Source organism: Synchiropus splendidus, chromosome 3 (genome assembly GCF_027744825.2).
Source record: "Synchiropus splendidus isolate RoL2022-P1 chromosome 3, RoL_Sspl_1.0, whole genome shotgun sequence".
NCBI classification, from domain to species: Eukaryota; Metazoa; Chordata; class Actinopteri; order Syngnathiformes; family Callionymidae; genus Synchiropus; species Synchiropus splendidus.
Window position 1 is genome coordinate 32598923 of NC_071336.1, and position 17894 is coordinate 32616816.

The 17894-nt window shown below is 47.8% G+C and overlaps 2 protein-coding genes across 3 annotated transcripts; one reads left to right on the forward strand and one right to left on the reverse strand.

Annotated features, from left to right (window-relative positions):
- Positions 1–191: 191 nt before the first annotated feature.
- acbd5a (acyl-CoA binding domain containing 5a) lies at positions 192–9867 on the forward strand. 2 transcript variants are annotated; one of them, XM_053859990.1, is made up of 14 exons: positions 192–295; positions 479–582; positions 1447–1567; positions 4563–4635; positions 4701–4818; positions 4912–4944; positions 5504–5710; positions 6255–6440; positions 7035–7129; positions 7209–7404; positions 7566–7771; positions 7845–7904; positions 8017–8126; positions 8201–9867. In XM_053859990.1, the coding sequence occupies exons 2-14, from the start codon at positions 486–488 to the stop codon at positions 8211–8213; spliced, it is 1515 nt and encodes a 504-aa protein (XP_053715965.1). In that variant the 5' UTR covers positions 192–295; positions 479–485; the 3' UTR covers positions 8214–9867. The 2 variants fall into 2 exon arrangements, with proteins under 2 accessions (XP_053715965.1, XP_053715967.1); XM_053859992.1 differs by lacking the exon at positions 4912–4944.
- Positions 9868–10016: 149 nt separating this feature from the next.
- On the reverse strand, positions 10017–17545 carry mastl (microtubule associated serine/threonine kinase-like). The gene is made up of 12 exons (XM_053859989.1): positions 17261–17545; positions 17050–17187; positions 16516–16655; positions 16363–16451; positions 16190–16296; positions 15970–16114; positions 15468–15616; positions 13186–14088; positions 12575–12716; positions 11099–11212; positions 10933–11034; positions 10017–10870 (listed from the first exon to the last, which is right to left on the reverse strand). Exons 1-12 carry the CDS (start codon positions 17420–17422, stop codon positions 10713–10715), a joined length of 2349 nt encoding a protein of 782 aa, XP_053715964.1. The 5' UTR covers positions 17423–17545; the 3' UTR covers positions 10017–10712.
- Between the last annotated feature and the right edge of the window lie 349 nt (positions 17546–17894).

Genomic DNA, 17894 nt, shown 5'->3' on the forward strand with positions numbered 1-17894 from the left:
CAGAAAAAAATTAGGCGTGCTGAGTAATTAAGTGTTCAAGATGGTGATGGCTGAGGGGAAGAAACTGTTTCTATGTCTATTCTATAGTGAATGGAAATGTATGTTGAACACGCTGATTTCACTTTCTGATAATAAGGAAATAAGGAAGGATCCAGTGAGTCGGCTCATCTTGCGGAACCGGTTGGCAGAGTCGACTCGTTGATGACGCCACGCCGCTGCTCCGGTTTGTGTACAGTTGATGGCGTCTGAGCTCGGAGCAGGTCTCCGTCTGTCACCCAGGTAGAAGATTTCCACTGTAAGTAACCGACGTTAAAGAGGTGAAGTGTGTGTTAGCTCGTGCTCTAACGCCAGCTAGTTTATCGCAACTCCCCGTACCAAGCTTGTGACGGCCTGTTTAGCTTCAGGGAAGTTGACAACAACAGTTGTTGGCGGAGTTAGCTTAGCCGCGCGCGTTCATGTCATGTTTCTGTGGCTCCAGTGTCACCATGGAGGTGGACTCGCTGAGTGCGGAGGACGAGCTGCGTCTGACCCAGCGGAGGTTCGACGCTGCCGTCAGGGTGATCAAGAGTCTCCCCCCGGACGGTGAGTGATCGAACCGGCCTGTGTCAGAGAGTGTGGACTCGGTCTGTGCTGGATTTAAAACGCTCCTAATCTGCTTTAGTAGCAGAGCTTTAGCTGCAGACACTCACAAGGGAGAGTGAGAACCAGGCACTAACACCAGCTGAGCTTCTGTGCCCTGCTCTGACGCCGTGGAGGAAAGTGTTTCTATTGCTGGTGTCCTCATCCATGTCAGCGAGATGTGGGTCAGGTCAGAGATGGCCTGCTGTTGTCCATGGTACAAGCTCGCTGTGATGACTCTTTATTCTGGCTCATGAACATCATGGGGTCCAGCAAGAGGACGGATGCATTGCTTTAAAGTAAGACACAAGTGAGGTATGGAGTGAGACAGAGAGACAACAGGAAAGAGTGCAAGTGGAGCGTGTTGGAACAAGAGTTGGCTTTGATGCCAACAATGTCGAGGACTGTAACATGGAGTTTTGTTTAGCTTTTAATGAAGCAATAAAGGAAAAAATTGTATCGTTTGTATTTGTTTGTAACTGTGTAATGCCGCCACAACTTATGAAAGATTTTTCCTGAAAATATTTGAGCTTGTGTGGTTAATTTTAATGGCGTGTAAAGGGGGGCAGCAAGTGCAGGAGGGAGAGTGTGAAGGAGAATAGTGCAAGTCAGTTGTTCAGTTTGAGTGAGCGTGTGAGCGGAGGACAAAGCGGACAGAAGGAATGAGAGAGTGTGACACTTCAGACACAGCTGCAACTGGTGGCGACGACTGATCAGGATCTTCAGTTTCTAATCTCCAGTTCCACTGACTTTTGTATCTGTGATGCCAGATAGCTCATGTTCCTCGTGACCTTTGATACAGTGGTAATGCCATTTGCTTTCTCTCAGGGCCTTTCCAGCCGTCCAATGAAATGATGCTCAAGTTCTACAGCTACTACAAGCAAGCCACACTGGGCTCGTGCAACATCCCCAGGCCCGGGTTCTGGGACGCAGTTGGCAAGGCCAAATGGTAAATCCCCAGCCTGTTTCCTGTCATGTCGTAGCAGACGCTAGAAATACTCTCCGTGACTGGCACCCAGCTCCGCTTGTTGTTGAAGCTCTGCCGGTCACCATGCACTCAGTAGAACACTCCACATACTGAGGTCACAACAGTGACTTGGAATTTGGCCCCTACTGGCTTTGCTGAGGCCTGACTCACCGGAGCAAAGGGGAGCAGGTCTGCTGACAGTTATTGACTGAATCTGTTTGTCTTGCTGTTTGACTTCATTATAATAATTATGAATCATATTTAGACAATTTTGAAAGTTCTTCAGGTGTTTAACCATTTCTTGGCCCTGGTTTCACAATAGTTAGCAGTTTAGATGGTCTTGCCAGATGTTGTTGCATTTTTCTGAGGGTCATTCGATGTTCTCCTAGTTTATTTTGCCTCACCAGTGCTCATGACTGAGGCCTGCTTGCACTTGTTCAGGACCTGAGCCACTCAGATGTGCAGTTTCTAGTTCAGTGTGACGAGTCCCGTCACACTGTGTGACGGGGGAACTATGGTAGTGCGGCATCGTTTTTGGAGAAGTTTGTCAGTCAAATAAGATAAGAAATAGATAAGATAGTTTTGATCGCATTCAGCCAACTTACTGTGATAAACAATGAGAGCAAAAAATGGATCGCCTTTAGCGTGTTCAAATCTCAAGTCTTGGGTCACAAGTCCTAGTCATGTCTCATGTATTGGTCATGAGTCCAAGTGAAGTCTCAAGTTTTGTGTTCTTGAGTTGAAGTTCTGTCTCAAGCCTTGGGTCACAAGTCTCGTGTCTTTTGTCACAAATGGAGGTCAAGTCTCGGATTACAAGTCCATGTCAAGCCTCAAGTCTTGTATCATTGTGTTGAACAGTCTTGGGTCTCAAGTCAAGTCTTTACTCCTTGGCTGCATGTCCTAGTCAAATATTAAGTCTCGTGTCGTTGAGTTACAGTCGAGTCTCTAGTCTTGTGTCACAAGTCCAAGTCATGTCTAGGATCACAAGTCCAAGTCAACCCCGAGCAGGGGCTGTATATAGATGATTCACACCATGTTTTTGGATTGTGCCACCTGCTCCTAGTCCACACACTAAAGCACTTCCAAGTCTGCAGGTCCACCTGTTGTTGGTCGCGAGCTGCAGGCCACTCTCAGCCCTACCGAGGCCTTGATGCATAAAATTTTAATGTGAGCTCACAGTGATCAAAGTATGTGGAAAAGTCATGACACAGATCTGGGTGAGTCCTTTGGCACAGAGACCTCAGGTGAACCAGCCTCGTGCAGCAGCGGATATAAATGTTTGGACGAAAAAGTCACTCATCTTTATTTTGGTCAGATACTGCAGCTGATAGCTACAAACACTTGACCTGCACCGCAGTTACCCGACCTCATTTTGAACAGCGCAGTACTCTGATGACAGTGTTTGCACAGCCGAATAGCTTTCACGATGAAGAGCAAAGTTCAGCCATGGCTGGAAAACCGTCCAGATGGGCGCCGCCTCTAAAACTCTAAAACCTTCATGAATCAGGTTGAACGTGGTGTGATGCTGCGTCAGCGCATTAGCAACTCAAATAGTCTTGTTTACCTCGACAAACAGGCCTTTCTTTCGAGCAAACAAATAAACCAGTGTGACGCTGTTCTCTCCTCTGAGAAGAAAGCAACTGTCCTGAGATCATCAGAGCGGTGCACCAGACAATAACCCTTCAGCTGCGCCTCATCCGCCATAACTTTGTTAATTATTTTTGGAACTCTGTGTTCTATTTACAAAAAGGCTTAATGGTAGCCACTAATCTCTTGCCGGTTTTAGCTGCATGTGATTGTTTGCTACCGTGTTTGCCAATCTGTGTTGGATTGGTCCAGATAGAGTGGGAATGATATTCACGGCATCTGGCTGCAGAGGAATGTGCAGTATAACAACACAGTAGTGATGGGTAGAGGAGGTTTCATGAGACTGTTTTGAAGGGTTGATGAGGTTTCATGACGCAGTATTGAATGGTTGATAAGGTTTCGTAACACAGTTTCATGACACAGTATTGAATGGTTGATAAGGTTTCATAACACAGTATTGAAGGTTTGATAAGGTTTCATGACACTGTTTTGAAGGGTTGATGAGGTTTTGTGACAGTACTGAAGGGTTGATGAGGTTTCATGACACTGTTTTGAAGGGTTGATGAGGTTTCGTGACACACTATTGAAGGTTTGATGAGGTTTCATGACACTGTTTTGAAGGGTTGATGAGGTTTCGTGACACACTATTGAAGGTTCGATGAGGTTTCATGACACTGTTTTGAAGGGTTGATGAGGTTTCGTGACACAGTGCTGAAGGGTTGATGAAGATTCGGGACACAATTTTGAAGGGTTGATGAGGTTTCATGAGACTGTTTTGAAGGGTTGATGAGGTTTCGTGACACAGTACTGAAGGGTTGATGAAGCTTCGTGACACAATTTGGAAGGGTTGATGAGGTTTCGTCACACATTTTACAACATGCACGGTTCAAAACTTGAGTATGGATTTCGTGGACCTGCAGCGATAGCAGAGACATGGAGTTGAACAGGTTGATCAAAAAGTAGGGTTGTTGAATCCAGTTCTGTAGGAAGAAGAACATCAAAGTCAGTTTCAGCATTGAGACGGCGCTTTCTTCTTGTACGTCTGGACTTTTGTGGTCTAAAATGACTGTGGAACCATGAAGGTTGGAAGCCTAAAAGGTGGACCCTTTTTGAGGAACATGTCCGGTGTATTACATCAAAGGAAGGTTCCTGCTGTTGAACTTTTGTGTTCCTCTCTGCATCCGAAGCTTGTATCCACTTCAGTTCACACTCATGTTTACGGTTTAACAGTCAGTAAAAGTGTGAAAAGGATGTTGTGGATGTGTCTGCTTCGCCACTGTGTCAAGACCTGTCTTCGACTCTGGCTGAAGGGTCTGGTCCAGATCATAGTAGCAGTGGATGGAGAGTCGTCGTCGTTGTCACGTGAAGCTGTTGACATTTGTCTTGGCAGGGATGCGTGGAACTCGCTCGGCGACATGCCCAAAGAAGAAGCAATGGCTGCCTACGTGGATGAAATGAAGCTGGTACGTTGTGTGTGAGTCTCCGAGGCACCAGGACGGGCTCTCTTCATGTTGGCTCATGTGTTCAGATCCTGGAGGGCATGCCCATGACGGACGAGGTGGAGGAGCTGCTGCGAGTGCTTGGTCCTTTCTACGAGCTGGTGGACGAGAAGAAGAAGATCACGCAGATCTCAGACCTGAGTGCAGGTGAGAGCCGGCGGACGTGTGAGGCTTGTGCTGCCAGCGTGTCGCATGCTTTAACTCTCTCCTTGTTTGTTCTGGAACCCGTCATGTGCTCAGCTCGTCTGACACAGTTTGCTAGACAACTGGAAGGCAAGTAACGGAATGTGGGAGTTTGCTCTGTGTGGTGTGGTAGCGGCTTCAGTGAGCGATAGCTGTAGCAAGTGACGCATGCTGAACTCTTAGAACTTCCCTTCTCCTCGTATCGTCTCCCCAAAGGTTTCCCATTCTGTCCTCAGGATATTATTCACTTTTTAAATCCCAGAGTTGAACCAACATTCAGCCATCAAGAAGTAAGGATGGTATGTCCCTTGTCTTGAAGTTGATTCAGTACTGTTGGATGCTGAAGTCTTGAAGCTGATTCAGCAGAAAAGCAGAATTGTGACTCATGGGTTCATGATCCGGATGAAGCTGAAGTGGTGCTGGTTCGTGGGGGTCCAAGGGCGCCCCAGTAAATGTTTAACTAGCCATCTTTGTGGACACAGATCAGGAATTATCTTGACTACATTCAACCCAAACATGAAATGTTGTATAAGCAGAAGGTATTCTCCATGGTCTGACCTCTTTTAAAACAGTATCCACTAGTTCTATCGCACTAGTTCCCCGCTGGTTTCAGGAGCTTAACAGCTGAGCTCTCATGTTGGGTTTGCAGGTTTCGGTACCATGTTGAACACAGCGCAGTCCAAAAGTGTCGCCAGGAGCGTCGTCCGAACGATGGAGATGAATGGAACGCTGCAGACCCGAGCCGCCAAGGCACAGGAAGTGAGAGAAGAGTCCGACGAAGACTCTCTGGGGGAGGATGAAGATGATGAAGCATTGGAGGAGAAGGAGGAAGCAGTTTTGAAGGAGAACCAAAAAGGTTAGTTACGTTACATTTTCTCAACTGACCTCGCCCCATAAATAATAAATAATATAGACGCATTGATTTGACCTTGATATCCATTTGAATTATTATTTTTTATTTTATTTTTATTAATATTTCCCTTCCAAGAAAAACATCCCTGTCTTTTTTCATTTTACTGTGTAAATTCCAACATTAAATGTTAATGTGTATTAATAAATATGTACACCACTGGGAACCTCCTTCATGAGTTTTTGTTTTGTAGGAAAAGTGCTTTTTTTCATTTGCAATTTTCACACATTATTTCTTCAAAATAGCATGCCGTCATTTTTCATTTTTCCCTGAACTATTTATTGAATTTAATTCTATAACGTTGCTTTTTTTCCTCATAATATTAGTGTAACTGTGAAATACATTGTATTTGTTTAGACTTCTTTTAAATACTACAAATCTATCTATTGTATAAATATTGTTTCATCTTATAAATGTTCCTCATTGATCATCACTGATCCTTGTAATTTGCCAACCTCTAGTTAAAAGAGATTGAAATTTGTGTTTTCAGACAACAAATCAGCAGCTCCGCAGCCGAAGAGGACCGGGGCCTCCAGGAGACCCCGGGGTCCCGTGTCGAACGGGAAACTGGCCAATGGCGGTGACCACCTGACCAACGGCGGCCACTCGAAGGTTGCGCTGAACGGTGACCATCACCATGATGAGTGTGAACCCTTGCTCAACGGTCACCACGCAGGTGAGGACAGCACTGCGTCTTCCAGTCATGTGACTTCTAGTCTAGCACAAAACCGCTCCTGTATGCTCTGCAGGTGCCTTTTACCTCTGTTTGTTTTAACATCATCTGACCTGTTTTTCTGGGGTTTTTTTCTAAAAAAAATGATATTCTTATCCCACACATTAGATGCTAAAGCTACATTTTAACTTGAGAAAAGTTGTGCTTCCTGCGACAGCAGAGATGCAGGATTTACCCAGTTTCCTTAGAAGTTGGATGTTGAAGCTGGGAAAGACGTTACAGTCCATAAGTGCATTCCAGTTATCAAGGTCGGAAAAGAAGATGGCGATGTCAGCTATTCTCAAGCGTGCGTTGTCCGAATAGAAGCGGCTGCTCGATAAATACGCGTTCCTTCTACGTCCCGTTTACATGTGGGGATGCCATCTTGGATTAGGAACTGTGGGTGGTGAGAATTCTGTCCGACGTATGGTGACAGGCAGAGTTGGGAATTTTCCATTTTCAACTGGAACATACCATAAATTTTGCAAAATTTCCACATTAAAATAAAAGGCAGGCTCAGCTACAGGACCAGGAGACGGATCTTTCCTCTGCCCTCAGATCTGAAGATCGAAACTTCTGGACACACTCACCCCACCAGTGACTCGGACAGCGAAGTCTACTGCGACTCCGTGGACCAGTTTGGCCAAGAAGAGGCGAGTGCTTGTCATTCAGAGGGTCATTTAGAAACACGGACTAGAGCTACTTCATGACTCACCGTTTTGTCACTTACAGAACTCGGAGCTCAATCGCTCCAGGGAGGACTTGGACGAGGAAGAGGAGGAGGGCCATCTTCAGCCTCTGGACCCGGAGGAGAAGCTCCAGGTGGTGCGTTGTGGAGGAGAGGACGGAGACGACGGCGGGTTGACTTCACCGAGGCAGAGGCTGAACATGGAGGGTGCAGGTGGAGCGAGTGGCCGCGGAGGAAGAGGTGCTCTTCAGACTTATTCAGTTTTTTTCAATTCCAGGCACAAATAAAACCTCGATCCATTTTGTTTTTGGCGGATCACAGGCGCACACTGCAGGAGATCCTTTGAGGTCTTACAGTGTCGGTGAAAAACTCTTGACACCAACTGCATGTTCTGTTGTCAGGCTCCAGGTCCGGTCGGGATCAGGGTTCCGGGTCTCTGGTTCCGGTTCACAGCGGTGGCGACGGACACGGGGGACGCCGAGGTGGGGCGGGGTCATCTGGGAGAAGCCTGAACGAGCAGATTGTGGTGGCGCTTAACAGATTACAGGAGGACATGCAGAGTGTCCTGGAGAGGCTTCACACGCTGGAGGCTCTCACTGCCACGCAGGTCCGACCCACCACTCCCCCCACCCATCTTTGTTTCAGTGTCATAAGAGGTCTCTAACAAGTCTCGTGTGCAGGCGCGGTCGGTGGCCTTGTCTCCCGTGTACCCCCCGTCCAGAGGAGCCAAGAAAAGTCGGGTAACAGCAGTTTGCTGATTCAGCAGCTCTTCTTATGTTTATGGTCATCTTACAAGTCTGTGCGTTAGCTCATTCTATTATTTTTATTTATTTATTTTTTTTAATCTTCTAGACTCCCTCCTGGTGGCCTTTTGACATTTCCCCCACCAGTCTGGCCTTCGCTGTCATTTGGCCGTTTGTGGTCCAGTGGCTGATCCGTCTTTATCTGCAGAGGAGGAGGAGGTCGGACCACAGCGTCGCACCGCACTCCGTCAGTCCGCCTCTGTTTTTTAACCAAGTGTTCTTCTGTTCCTCAGACGGATCCACTGAAGGGAAGCTTCCAGGGTCCTCCTGACCTTGATGAAGGTCCTCGGTGGGGTCGCTGCTCCGGGGCCCCCTCCCTTGCTCGGATCAGTCCAGTAATTTGCTTTTGCACTATGAAAGAACGGCACCTAGAATAACCAGCCAGAGTGAGACCTCCGTTTTCGTGTGAGAAACCTGAATGTACCGACTGACGAATTAGTTTCGTTTGAGTGGTTCATCTCGGGAGCGTCGCGCCCAGTTGTTGTCAAACGTCCAGGCGCTCCCCGTAGTAACCTGGGTGGTTTTTAAAGCAACACTACCGAACGTTTGTCTGCCCCCGACTGTTAAAGAACCCGGGTATCACCATCCATTTCAGTCTGAACTAGCATTCTAAGGATTAGCATCTTTTACTGCTCAGGCTAACAGCAACCTCCACACATTTGTTACGGAATAGGATGCGAAATATAGAAATGCTAGTCAAAGAAAGCTATGCTAACGTAGCTAGTCCGCCTTCCTTGTGAGTGTTGAGTGGTAAACAGATGCAGCGATCACTATACGTTAAGCAAAACACAACAAGCTAACCACAAGCAAGCTGGTGCTAGCTTGTTGTTGCTTTCGCTAACTCGTGTCGGTCCAAACGTCACCTTTTTCATGTTTCGGACTATTTAGCTGTGTGGCTAATGTAGAATCATCAGTTATGGATACTGTGCTAATGATTAGCATTTGCAGTAATAGCACAATTAGCAGCACAGTTAGCAATTAAGTCTTGTTCCCATTCTCTCAGTTTTTCCTTTTAACCACTGATTTGTTTTGGTCCTCTTAGCACTGTGCATGTTTAGCGAGTGGCCAATGGTCAGACAAGTTAGCTATGCTAACATCTCTCCAGCAACATCTCCACTTGCAAAATGTGTTAAAGTTGGGGGGAAAAAGAAAAATCATCTGTTAGCAACATGGCTAACTTAGCATGAGAGGTGCACCTGCTAATGTGAAGAGTTTGTCATTTAGTCATGGCTTTCTATTTCCACTTCTTCACCGTCCTGTGTCCGATACTAAATGTGTCCCGGTCGATGGCGTCATGTCCAGCGACATTATGGGTTTTTAATATCTGAAATGTTGCTGTCTTCGGTTGCTCAATGTTTGTGGAACGTCGACACAGTGTTGCTTTAACTTCACACCGCTAACTGTAGTCGCCACGGGCTGCTGCTAACGTAGCTATAGATTCAAAATATTGAGTGTCTTTAGAATGTTTATAATTTATATTTATTGGTTTTAGTAAGACATAACCAAAGCCGTCGGAAGCGGCGGCTCGGCACCTAAACTGCATATCAGTAGCGGTCAGAATTTTCCACGTAGAGTCAAAAGTGCCTCGACGTCGTAACGCTACCTTTGTTAGCATCTAGAGTCGGGACCAAAACGAGCAACCTGCTTCTCTAAACCGCCGGTGTGATTCCGAAATCATCGGAGTGATGATGTAAAATAATAGTTGTACAGTTGAAATGATTAATAGTGCAATATTTTAATTGCATAACGTCCATATTGAAGAGTATATTTAGCGAGGGTTCGTACCTGCAGTCGCGAAGTGTGGTCTGAACTTTTTACTGACGCGTGTGAGAGCTTCTCTGCTTGTGGATACAGAGCCTGCATGTGATAATCAGAGCTACGAATAAAGAGATGAAATTCATTTGTGTCTTGTGTTTTCAAAAGTCACTCTTACCTACTATCTAGTACATGTGAGACAGTTGGCCTGTCTCTTTATGTTCCAAATAATTTATATAGTTATGGGTAGATTTGGATAAAATTTTAGAAGCCCAAATGTAGTTTTTTTTTCTGTTGCCAAAGAAGAGAATTCCACCGCCCACAACATTCAGTGTCACGCTGCAGTTACGATCACAGTGTGGGAAAAGACAGATGAAATTTCATTTCCAGTCGACTGACATTCCCAGTTATTTAGTATTACGTAGTACACATCTTGGCATTGAATGACAGGTAAACATTTTAATATGCATTTAGTTTAATAAATGTTAATATAAATAACTCATCCGCCATCTAGTGGCCACTGGATGGCGCTATACACTCCATAATCTTTGCCTTCGAACACCAGTCATTTTAAAAGCGGTAGCGTTCAAGTCCATCCCAGCTACTTGGGGCAGGAGGCAGGGGACAGGTCTGCTCTGGTTCCCAGTCCATCACAGGACGCACATCTACAACTACCCTCTCTCTTCATGGACTCTGGGAGGAAACCAGAGCACTCAGAAAAGACCCAGGTTCAGCCCAGAGTTGTCTGAAGCGGAATTCTTGCTCAGCAACCAATTTTATTTCACACATTGCTTTTTTCCTCTGAACAATAGTAAAACAGCTTATTGTAAAACAAGACGGTTAAAAGACACCGGCGAGGTGAAGCAGCTCCCAACACAGATAAAAACACACAAATATATTACCTTCACTTGACTAGCAGCAGGGAGAACAGTTGGATCAGCGCAGCGCTCTGAGAGCCTTCGACTGAACATTGCAAACTTGTGAGTGGGTCTACAGACTGAAGCCCGACACGGCGATGTGCTGCGCGTTGTTCCGGGCGTCGAAGTACGACGTGTCCGTCTCATCCTCGGGCTGAGGGATGAAGGGCATGGGCTGGTTCTGCAGGTCGTCCCAGTCCAGGCCGTGGAACAGGGGGTGGCTCTTCAGCTCTGAGGGGCGAGACGGCCTGGGTAAGTGTGCGTGCTCCAGAGAAGGGCTCGCCGCGCCTCACCTCTCAGGCCCGCCCGCTTGGTCTTGTCCGTGGTCAGCAGGATTTCAATGGTGTTCCTGGAGTGCTCCGACAGCTCTTCCTCGCCCTCTGGCCAGGGAATGTCTGAGGGCAGCCGCAGGACCTGGTCAGAACCTGGTGTGTTGGGAATAAAAAGCCAGCGACTGACCTCTGTTCAGGATGTTCTGGAAGACCAGCTGCGGCGTCTCGTCGTTGAAAGGCGGGACCCCGGTCAGGAACTCGAAGAGGCAGACGCCGAGGGCCCACCAGTCCACCCTGCAGTCTGGACCGCGACAGAGAGAGAGAGAGAGAGAGAGAGGCGTGAGGCTGGGCCCTCTCACCTCACACGCCGGTCAGTCTGACCTGGATCAACTCACTAGCAACCCTCCCAACACATCATCATCGCTTTCACCACAGAGAAGCAGAGAGAGGCGGCTGAGGATCGAGCAGCCGGTGAGGTGAAATCCACTCAGACGCCCAGCAGAAATCATCTCCTCTGGTTAGATGCGGCTCAGATTCACCACAGGGGTTAGAGGTTAGAGGACAGTCAACCTCAGCCGTCAACCTGCCGACCCTCTCACAGACACACGGGGAGGGGCGGGGTGTGTGTGTGGGGGGGTCAGCTCAATCTATTTAGCAGCGGTGTTGATCATGCGGCAAGCTAGCGACAAACTTACCGCTGTGTCTGAGCCCTGAAACTCAAAAGAGAGCGTTTGTCACCACAAACCTCTTCAAAGACTGATGTAGCACCAGTGCGGTTCTCCGCCATGAAGTTACTAACTGACCTTTTATTTCTATTTTTTTCTGTTCTGACTTGAGGCTCGTTGGAACGTACACTTTTTCTTTTCTCACGTGACCTCTACACTCCTCCATCCATGACCCCTACAGTCCACCTGACCTCCTCCATCACATGACCCCTACACTCCACCTGACCTCCATCACATGACCCCTCCACTCCACCTGACCTCCTCCATCACATGACCCCTCCACTCCACCTGACCTCCTCCATCACATGACCCCTCCACTCCACCTGACCTCCTCCATCACACGACCCCTCGACTCCACCTGACCTCCTCCATCACATGACCCCTCCACTTCACCTGACCTCCTCCATCACATGACCTCTACACTCCACCTGACCTCCTCCATCACATGACCCCGACACTCCACCTGACCTCCTCCATCACATGACCTCTACACTCCACCTGACCTCCTCCATCACATGACCTCTACACTCCACCTGACCTCCATCACATGACCCCTCCACTCCACCTGACCTCCTCCATCACATGACCCCTACACTCCACCTGACCTCCTCCATCACATGACCCCTCCACTCCACCTGACCTCCTCCACCACATGACCCCGACACTCCACCTGACCTCCTCCATCACATGACCCCTCCACTCCACCTGACCTCCTCCATCACATGACCCCTCCACTCCACCTGACCTCCTCCATCACATGACCCCTACACTCCACCTGACCTCCATCACATGACCCCGACACTCCACCTGACCTCCATCACATGACCCCGACACTCCACCTGACCTCCTCCATCACATGACCCCGACACTCCACCTGACCTCCTCCATCACATGACCCCTACACTGACCTTCAGCCTGACAAAGCTTCAGTTTCTCACCGTGCGGTTTTCCCAGCAGTAGTTCTGGAGCCAGATAGTCAGGGGTCCCCAAGATAGGCACCCCCTCGACTGGCACCGGACCCCGCCGTACGCTCTTTGGAGTCCTGAAGGGAGTGTTGGACGTCGACATGGCCTGAGGAGTCTGGAATTTAAAACGGAAGAACAACTGTTATAACAAAGGTCTCCTTAAAAACAACAACAAAAAAATACAAACCACATAAAAGGATTCAACACATTCAGAAACTGATTTCAATAAATACAAATTTCGTACAATTTTATTTTCCTTCATGCTCGACATGATCAAACCTAAAGTTTAGATCAAATAATGAGAGTCAGGGTTGTAACACAAATAAATTCCAGAATAATAAAGTAAATATTTCAATATTCAAATACATTTCCAGTCATTCAAATGAAGGTAAAAGATTACCTTCATTTTTGTTGCATCTAATTCATCGATGACATTTTTCTCTTTTCAGTCACATCACAGATGACTTTGACATGATGCAGTTATACTACAATAGTACAACCTAGTAAATCACATCACAAAAACTTGAAAAACACAAGATCGGCCATCTAATCTAACCTAAAATGGAATTCTAAACATGCTGTACCTGAAAGAGGGAGCTGTTGGAGCTGGGTCTTCTCTGCACAGGAGTCGCAGACATGGACTGGTTCCATGAGGACAGCTCCATGTTGTCCACCGAGCCGATGCTGAGCCGAGACACGCCCGACATGTTGGACCTGTTGATGGAGCTGCAGTAGCTCCGGAAGGCCACCACGTTTTTGGGCTTCAGGAAGGACGGGGACGCGGCCGGGCTGCCTGTGACGTCCGGGAATCGGTCCAGGAAGGACGCCTTGGTCAGACCTGTGTGGACAGAAGCGTGTGCCGGGGTTTCAGTCGCCGCCTCTTGCAGGCTCTGCTCCTCCGGGTCCTCCACTGAAGTCGAGTCTCTCCTCACGGAAATCGAGATGCGAGCGGGTCGGCTCTCGGTGAGGGAGGTGTCGTGCACGGACGAGTCCGAGTCCAGACTCAGGCTGCGGCAGATGTCGCCAGACTCGGCGAGCGAAGATGTGAAACTTGTGTGGGACAAGTCTTTGGCGCCGTCGTCAAACACGCCCTCTGGTGGCTCCTCCAGTTCAGCCAAGAGACTCTTGGCCACCACGATGGGACTGGAGCGCTTCGGCGCCAGATCTCGGCCCGACCCGTCCACCTCAGCGAAGTCTCCGATGTCTATGGCTGAAAAGACTCCGGTCAAGCCAGAACGAAACGCCGCCGTCTCCTCTGGGATCTGGAAGCATCGTGTATAGTTGGTGGTGTTCTTCTTGGCTTGGACCGACAGCGACCCTGGACTGGTTTGCACGTGGGAAAACGATCTTTTCTCTGCCCTCTTCTCGACGACTCCACTGGACGCACGCTTGTCCACCAGAGATCCCGACCTCTCCGCCGGGGCCGTTGAAGTTTCCTGGTCAGCTTCTTTGAAGCCATCCTGGTCAGTGGGGCGCCCGTTCTCTTTCTGTGGACGCAACTTGTTAGACACACCCGACTCCTCGGCAGGTTTCACGGAACACAACACTCGAGCACTGATCTTCCTGCTGACGGAGACTGACCAACTCAGAGAGCTGCAACTGTCCTCCAAGTGAAAACAGCTCCTGATTGACTTGTCAGTGATTCCAGTCGATAGAGTCGTATTCAGGGGAGGAGTTCAATCTATGAGCTAAACTATAAACTCTCATTTTCATATCATGAACCTCATGAATCCGTGAGTCCGAGGGGCTTTTCACACTGTGGCTTCTGTCTCAGGTGGCGGAGTCCAATGCGCCCCCCGCTGTGCAGCTCGCACCTCAAGCGATGTCCCTTTTCTTCCCAGCTGGCGGTGCTCTGCGCAAAATAGCTGGTTTGTGTCGCATGAAGAAGCAGGACTCAAAGAAGTCGTCATCAGCCATGCGACACTAGGGTCTCAAACCCAAAACTATTTACAACTGTTGGTTTGACCTCCTCATTTCTCTGTCACTTCTCAACACTACGAGTCATTGTCACCTCAGATATTATTGATGACGGAGCTCCGCCACAGCTGTAACAGAATGTGGCGTTTCGCAGCCAAACTAAACATGAAAGAGTCTTGTCATGTTTGTTTTACAAGGTAACAAGCAGTGTAATAAGGAGCGCCTTGTTGGTCCACGCTGCTCTCACAACATGAACACAGTGAGAGAGATTACTGACAATTGAGAAGGTTTTAATCAGTGAAGTTCAGATCCCGACGTCAGAAATGATCAATGAATTATCTGGTGATCTTCAGTAACTTGGGAAAAATCAGCATCTTTCCTCCTCGCTGTTCTCCTCATGCAGAAAGCTGTGAGACCACAGCAGTGAAAACAATTACTGTAGAGCGCAGCATTATTCATTTAAGCCAATCTGTCTGTCAATAACATCAGGTGTTTATCAGCCTACTGAAGGCAAAAACACTTGAGTTATCAAACACCCGCACACATTGTGAGTCCCGGACTGCAGCGCTTCACTCCTCCCCAGCACCAGTCTCCTGCAGCTCCCAGCTGCTCACCTCAGTGTTCTGGGAGTTTGAGAAGTTGTTTTTGAATGATGCCATCAGACCCTTTACTGCTCCGCATCGATCATGTTTCCGTGGAGTCATGCTGTACACATAGTTTCCGGCATCTAGTGCCGAGTCACATGAGGCGAGAAGCTCACCCCCTTCGGAGAGCTTCCCAAGACAAGGTGCAGCTCTCCAGGCGGGATCAAGTCCACAGCCAAAATACAACTCACTTGTGTGAGTCATGTTGGACTTTAGAGCCGAACAGACTTTGTGTGAAAAGCCCCCCAGACTCATAACACATGACTCATAGCTGAGGCAGGACGTATGAGGTTAATATGACTCACGTCTTCCGACTCCCAGGGTGGACTGGCACCTCCTTCGGTGTCTGTGGTGCTTCCAGCGCTCATGGTCTCAAACCGCTTTCTGGTTTTCAGCAGAGAGGGAGTGAGGTTCTTGGCAAATCCGTGCGGACTGAACATGCAGGTTTTGGTACCTTTAGAGGCAAAAACAGAACGGCGTTTATTCAGGATTTTTTTACTGACGGTTTCAGTGACAACAACAGGGGCTGTTGAACCAGTAGCTGGGTTTGAAACCTCCAAAAACAGGTGGTGACTTTATAACAGAAAACACTGGTTAGTTGTGGAGTCTTTGGACATTAGTGTTGCTCTGATGTTGTGTACAGATGTCGACACTGAGAGGCTAAATGGCTTTGAACTGTCCACCACGTGATTAATGGTCCGCATCGCTGCATATGAGCAGCAAAAGAATTATGAGGTGGCAGGTGAATTATGAAGCAGGAAAACAACATAGAAAGATGAGCCACTTTGTTATAGGTTCACTACAAACCCAGTTTCCAAGGGAGAGGATGGTCCTTCTTCACGCTGACAGGAGATCCCAGAGAATTGTTCTTGGGTCTCAACTTGCCGCAGGTCATGGGACGGGACACATAGGAAGCGCTGCAATGACGCTTCCCTTCCCCGACCGGGGTGTTCTGCCCAAGCAGAGACCAAGTCCGATATGAGTTTGAGACTTTTCACCGAGCAGCACGCCAGAGAAGGAGACTTACAAAACCAATGGAGCTGATCAGTGAGAGGATCTGACCCGGGGTGCGGGAGTAATCTTTGGGGGGCTTGAGGACGGAGGGCGTGGTCAGGATGTCCATCAGACTCAGCTCTGACAAGGAAGACAAGGATTTGAAATCAGGATTGACACCAGCTGAAGGAAGATTTGGAGACTCACCTCGATCCAGTTTGACTTTGGAGAGGCCGAAGTCCGTCAACTTGATGTGACCTTTGTTGGATATGAGCATGTTGTCCGGCTTCAGGTCCCTAGAACAGCAGCACCATTTAAAACCTCTGACCACAGAGGAAGGGAAAGACAAGCACAACACACCTGTGGATGATCCCGTGATGGTGAAGATAATCTAAAGCAAGAGCCACCTCTGAAATGTACTTCACCGCCATGTCCTGGTCGAAATATCCATAGATGTGTAGGAGAGACTTGACGTCTCCGCCGATTAGGTATTCCATCACCTGTTATTGGACAAAACTTCATTGGTCCACAAGAGCACGACAGTATCTTCCTATCTGTCACACATATAAAACCCAATTCTTTATTTAATTTGGAAACTTCCAATTCAGAAGGAAACGAATATAATGAAAGATGGAAAAGCAGATGTGTTTGTGCTTTAGGGCGAACGTTTTGCGTTATGAGGCAAAGGATTTTTGTGTTTTTAGACAAACTGTGAACACAGCATTAGCCTTTGATAACTGAGTGGGACTGGACTTTCAGCGATAAACAGACCAATCGCTCTGAATTTAAGAAAGTCTTACGCTTCAAAACGCTTAGTGGCAATTGGCTTGTTTTGAATTACGTTAATATCTACACAGCAAACAAGCGCATGTATAAAGAAAAGGGTGGCTGTACCAGGTAGATCTTGGAGGCTGTTTGCAGAGAGTAAAACAGATGCACCACGAAGGGACTTTTGCTGAGAGCCAGAGCGTCTCTCTCCGCCTTCATTTGCCCCGTCATGTTTTTATCAACCATGTCTGACTTCTTCATCGCCTGCGAACAAATGCGTTATGATTGTTGTGATTTAAGACTAATACCTGCTAAGCTAGTGTGGAACTAGAGTCACCTTTATGGCGTACAATCGAGGATTACACTTTTTCCGGGCGAGGTAAACCTTGCCGAACGCTCCGCGGCTGATGGGCTTCAGAACGATGAAATCCTCGATGGACGGCGGTTTGAGAGCATCCGACGTCCGGTTGTTGGTTTGGTGCTTCTCTTCTACGTCCATCGTTTCGCCTGCGTGGTTTTGAACTGTGAGTTAGCATCAAACAGACAGTTGCTCGACTCGCATGTTGACGCAAGGACCGCTGGTTTGTTTTGAAATTTTGAATTCCGCTCAGTTCAGACGGGGTCCTCGTGACAGTATTTAGGTGGTCGAGCAACTGCCGGCCCAAAAACACGGCAGCGCAAAAAGCGTAATGGAGGTCCGGAGAACGGAGAACGGAGAACTTCAAAATCATACGTGACGTATCTCTTTATTGCAATTGCAAATGTTTACATTGTTTGGGGTATCCTGTTTTAATCAGACAGAATAAACAAAATGCGATGACTTTTCAGACAAACTGACTTAAATAAAAGCGTTCCAGTTAAATCTCTTTTGACTAAAAACTGACTCTTGATTCAGAAATGTTCCTTGGATATAAGGGTGATTAAACATTAAATGACAAGCGCCTGCAAATAAACTTAACCCAATAAAAAAA

Excerpts from the sequence above, each read along its gene's own strand:
- acbd5a (XM_053859990.1), top strand. The coding sequence starts at position 486 with ATGGAGGTGGACTCGCTGAGTGCGGAGGACGAGCTGCGTCTGACCCAG. Across the intron at positions 583-1,446 it reads CAAGAGTCTCCCCCCGGACG|GGCCTTTCCAGCCGTCCAAT; the intron begins GTGAGTGATCGA and ends GCTTTCTCTCAG. Across the intron at positions 7,405-7,565 it reads GAGTGGCCGCGGAGGAAGAG|GCTCCAGGTCCGGTCGGGAT; the intron begins GTGCTCTTCAGA and ends TTCTGTTGTCAG.
- mastl (XM_053859989.1), bottom strand. The coding sequence starts at position 17,422 with ATGGACGTAGAAGAGAAGCACCAAACCAACAACCGGACGTCGGATGCT. Across the intron at positions 16,452-16,515 it reads CATCACGGGATCATCCACAG|GGACCTGAAGCCGGACAACA; the intron begins GTGTGTTGTGCT and ends CTGCTGTTCTAG. Across the intron at positions 11,035-11,098 it reads CCAGAACATCCTGAACAGAG|ACATTCCCTGGCCAGAGGGC; the intron begins GTCAGTCGCTGG and ends GGCTGCCCTCAG.